Consider the following 4,262-nt stretch of genomic DNA (forward strand, 5'->3'; position numbering starts at 1 on the left):
AGACCGATCCGTCATGAACTCCACTGAAGGTCAATGGGAGACTTATCCGTCATGAACTCCACTGAAGGTCAATGGGAGACCGATACGTCATGAACTCCACTGAAGGTCAATGGGAGACTTATCCATCATGAACTCCACTGAAGGTCAATGGGAGACCGATCCGTCATGAACTCCACTGAAGGTCAATGGGAGACTTATCCGTCATGAACTCCACTGAAGGTCAATGGGAGACCGATCCGTCATGAACTCCACTGAAGGTCAATGGGAGACCGATCCGTCATGAACTCTACTGAAGGTCAATGGGAGACCGATCCGTCATGAGCTCCACTGAAGGTCAATGAGAGCGATCCGTCATGAACTCCACTGAAGGTCAATGGGAGACCGATCCGTCATGAGCTCCACTGAAGGTCAATGAGAGCGATCCGTCATGAACTCCACTGAAGGTCAATGGGAGACCGATCCGTCATGAACTCCACTGAAGGTCAATGGGAGACCGATCCGTCATGAACTCCACTGAAGGTCAATGGGAGACGGATCAGTTTTCTTTTGTCAGAGAAAACAGATCCGTCCCCATTGACTTACATTGTGGGTCAGGCCGGATTAGTTTTGCTCTGCATCCCATGACAGAAAGAAAACCTCTGCTTGCTGCGGTTTGCCCTCCGGTATGAGAACGGGATGCATTTTGGTGCATTCTGTTCTGTTCAGTTACGTTTTGTCCCCGTTGACAATGAATGGGGACAAAACAGAAGCGTTTTTCCGGCTATGACACGGTACACTAGCAGCAGAGCACAGCGGGAGTTGACTTGGAGAGTCATTGGAAGCTGAAAACCATCAGGGTTACTTATTCCGCAGTATGGCTAGTTTTTTTTTAAAGAATTTGGTTAAGCCACTGGAAAAACCATTTAATGTCTGCAAATAACTAATTAAACATATTTTTTCCTCTTCTAGCATTCACCACAATGCAAACAACATTATGCTTTCTACTCTGTGTGAATTCTGCAGAGTTTTAAAAATGTATATCCTTGTAAAACATTTTCCACAAATACTTCCTCAAAATGCCTCTGTGTGAATTCTCTGATGATCACAAAGTCTGGATTTAGTGATAAAATATTTTCCACATTCTGAACATGTAAATGGCTTCTCCCCTGTGTGAATTCTCTGATGATACCCAAGTTTGGCTCTAGTAACAAAACATTTCCCACATTCTGTACATGCGTATGGCTTCTCTCCTGTGTGAATTCTTTCATGTATAACAAGTTTAGATTTTTCTATAAAGCCCTTTCCACAAAGTGAACAGGAGTAAGGCTTCTCCCCTGTGTGAATTCTCTCATGCGTAACAAGATGGGACTTATGTATAAAACATTTACCACATAGTGAGCATGAAAACGGCTTCTCTCCTGTGTGACTTCGCTCATGTGTAACTAGATTGGATTTTTTTGTAAAACATTTTCCACATTCTGAACATGAATATGGTTTCTCTCCTGTGTGACTTCTTTCATGTGTAACTAGATTCGATTTTTTTGTAAAACATTTCCCACATAGTGAACATGAATACGGCTTCTCACCTGTGTGAATTCTTTCATGTATAATGAGACTTGATTTACCTGTAAAGGATCTCCCACACAGTGAACATGGAAATCGCTTCTCTAATGTGTGATTTCTCTGATGTATAACAAATTTTGATCTATCTGTAAAACATTTCCCACATATTGGACATAAAAAAGGCTGCTCTCCTGTGTGACTTCTCTCGTGTGTAACAAGCTTTGATTTTTCTGCAAAGCATTTCCCACATTCAGAACATAAATATGGCTTCTCTACTATTTGAATTCTCTTCGGTGTACAAAGATGTGCTTTTTCTGTACAATACTTCCCACATTGTGAACATAAATACAGCTGCTCTTCTGTCTGAATAATCGCATGTTCATCACGTTGGTCTTCATCTTCTACTTTAGTAGAGAACAAGACGCTTCCTTTAGCGTTTTTACTGGGATTTTCTGTTAGGATTAAACATTGATTTCATGAATGTTCTTAATCTCACAAAGTAGTCAAACGTGTAACATTTGTATCAGCCTAGAAACACACATGCAGTTTTTGATAAAGAGTCAAAAGTGGAGGATCAGGAACTAGAAGTCCTTGCTTTATTACTCGCATTTCTTCAGAATCCCGTCCTGGCTTTGGCTCAAACAGACCAAAACCCGGCACCTATGACTACAGACAAAGGGCACCATTCTGATCAACGCTCAGACATAAATCAATAAAAATAAATCTGAAGAAAACCTTATCTGACAATCATAGCTCCGAGTAGAAGAAGAGGCAGCTTCCAGCGGTTTCAGTAATAGTACAAGCCACCCAGATGTGCCACGTTTCGGCAATACCTTAGCCTTCCTCAAGCTACAGCTGAAACGTGGCACATCTGGGTGGCTTGTACCATTACTGGATCCACTGGAAGCCGCCTCTTCCTCTACACGGACCATATGAATGGGGTTTTGGATGCTGGAGTTGTGCATCTAGCTTCCCTGGACTTGATTCTTTTGCTGGGTGCTGTATTCGTCCCATTTATAATCACTAAACGGACATTGCTGGAGGCTAAATACTCATTCAGTTGACAGCTAATCAGCCGAGCATCATGTGTGAGCCCCGTCAGATACCTCGGCTTATGTCCTGTGAGATGAAGGAGCATCCAACCAAACCCGGTCCTTCGTCCCTCCAGACATTTGCCATGAGAGAGGATTGGGACCTCCTCCCCTTCCCATACACTGATGGTCCACCATTAACCCCACCATGTGTCACTTCTTTCAAAGGCTTTCAGGTGATTTTGTGACACGTTCTACTTATATTAGAGGTAAATTAAGATTAAATTATTGTTTCTCAGAAATAAGTTTCTCTAAACTCCTATGGACTCTAAGTCTCTCCTTCTCATTACTAAATGGCGACTTAGACGCCCCTAACAAGCTCTTACCCTTAGGCCTCTTTTTTTTTTTCCGTTTGCGGGCCGTTTTTTGCGTTCTGTATATGGTCTGTATACAGAACCATTCATTTTAATGGTTCCGCAAAAAACAATGGAATGTACTCCGTATGTATTCCGTTTTCATATTTCCGTTCCGTTGAAAGATAGAACATGTCCTATTATTGCCTGCATATCACGTTCCGTGGCTTCATTCAAGTCAATGGGTCAGCAAAAAACCAAAAACGGAACACATACGGAAATGCATCCGTATCAGTTCAGTTTTTGAGGAACTATCTATTGAAAATTGTATGCCCAGCCCAACTTTTTCTATGTAATTACTGTATATGCCATATGGAAAAATGGAAACAAAAAACGGATCTGTGAAAAACGAACCATAAAACACTGAAGAAGCCATACGGTGGTGCGAAAGAGGCCTCAATCAGTGGAGCAGCCTCTTCATTTCCTCCCAGTGGCCAGACATGTGGAGAAGCCATTCGCCCGATGATATAAAATGGCTCTCTTTCTGTTAGTGCTCCAGATGTGACACTCAAGGCAAACCTATATCATTGTGTCTGGAAGCGTCACCCTAAACCCCTAACACGCCCGTCAACGCCTTATAGGATAAAACACAATATAAGTTACCAAACCTCCTACATACGGTTTCTGCAGCAGCAAACAAAAAAAAAAACCTTTCCGCTTGTTTTCATCCTTTTCATGAGAAATTATTTTTCTTTATGAAAATGGATTGGATAAAGCCTGAGCATAAAAAACGAAAGGTCCAGTCCTTTTTATAGTGTGGGGTGAACGCTCTGCACTGCTTCCCCGAGAGACCCCCACTAAGCGGAACGCTGTGGGCGAATGACACTCCTGCACCTACGTTTTTAGCCCCCAAACAAGTCCTGAGTAGGACTCCTCTCTCCTTCGTTAGGTGGGGGTCTGCGCAATAACCCTTTATCCTCTGAAGAGGGTTCCCCCAAGACCCGACTGAGTGTAGAATTATATAAACTGGTGTCAACTCTGTGTGGGATGTAATGAGGACGAGGAGAGCGAGACTGGCCATTATGTGAGCTCACGGGACGAGGGCGCTGGATGACACCGCCTGCTGATCTACACAGGCGCCTCGGTAGCAGTAACAGGGCCAAGAGTCTCAGCCGGCGGAGCCACAAAGGAGAACCAGTGCCCCAGGGACTGCAGCCGACCCTCACCACACTTCATGAAAAGATCGACAACCTCCGAACAGTCACATTATAGAATGGTCGGCAAATCTCTGACTGGAGCCGCCTGAGATTTACAGACAACATCCACTAGGATAGCG

At 43.5% G+C, this 4,262-nt stretch overlaps 1 protein-coding gene across 1 annotated transcript; it reads right to left on the minus strand.

The window, feature by feature from the left end:
• Positions 1 to 887: 887 nt before the first annotated feature.
• On the minus strand, positions 888 to 2,004 carry LOC122923697 (gastrula zinc finger protein XlCGF7.1-like; the record flags this gene model as incomplete). The annotated part of the gene is made up of 1 exon (XM_044274547.1): positions 888 to 2,004. A coding segment is annotated over one exon (954 nt), but the record flags the coding sequence as incomplete, so codon positions are not given.
• Positions 2,005 to 4,262: the final 2,258 nt, after the last annotated feature.

Source organism: Bufo gargarizans, unplaced genomic scaffold (assembly GCF_014858855.1).
Source record: "Bufo gargarizans isolate SCDJY-AF-19 unplaced genomic scaffold, ASM1485885v1 original_scaffold_1816_pilon, whole genome shotgun sequence".
NCBI lineage: Eukaryota > Metazoa > Chordata > Amphibia > Anura > Bufonidae > Bufo > Bufo gargarizans.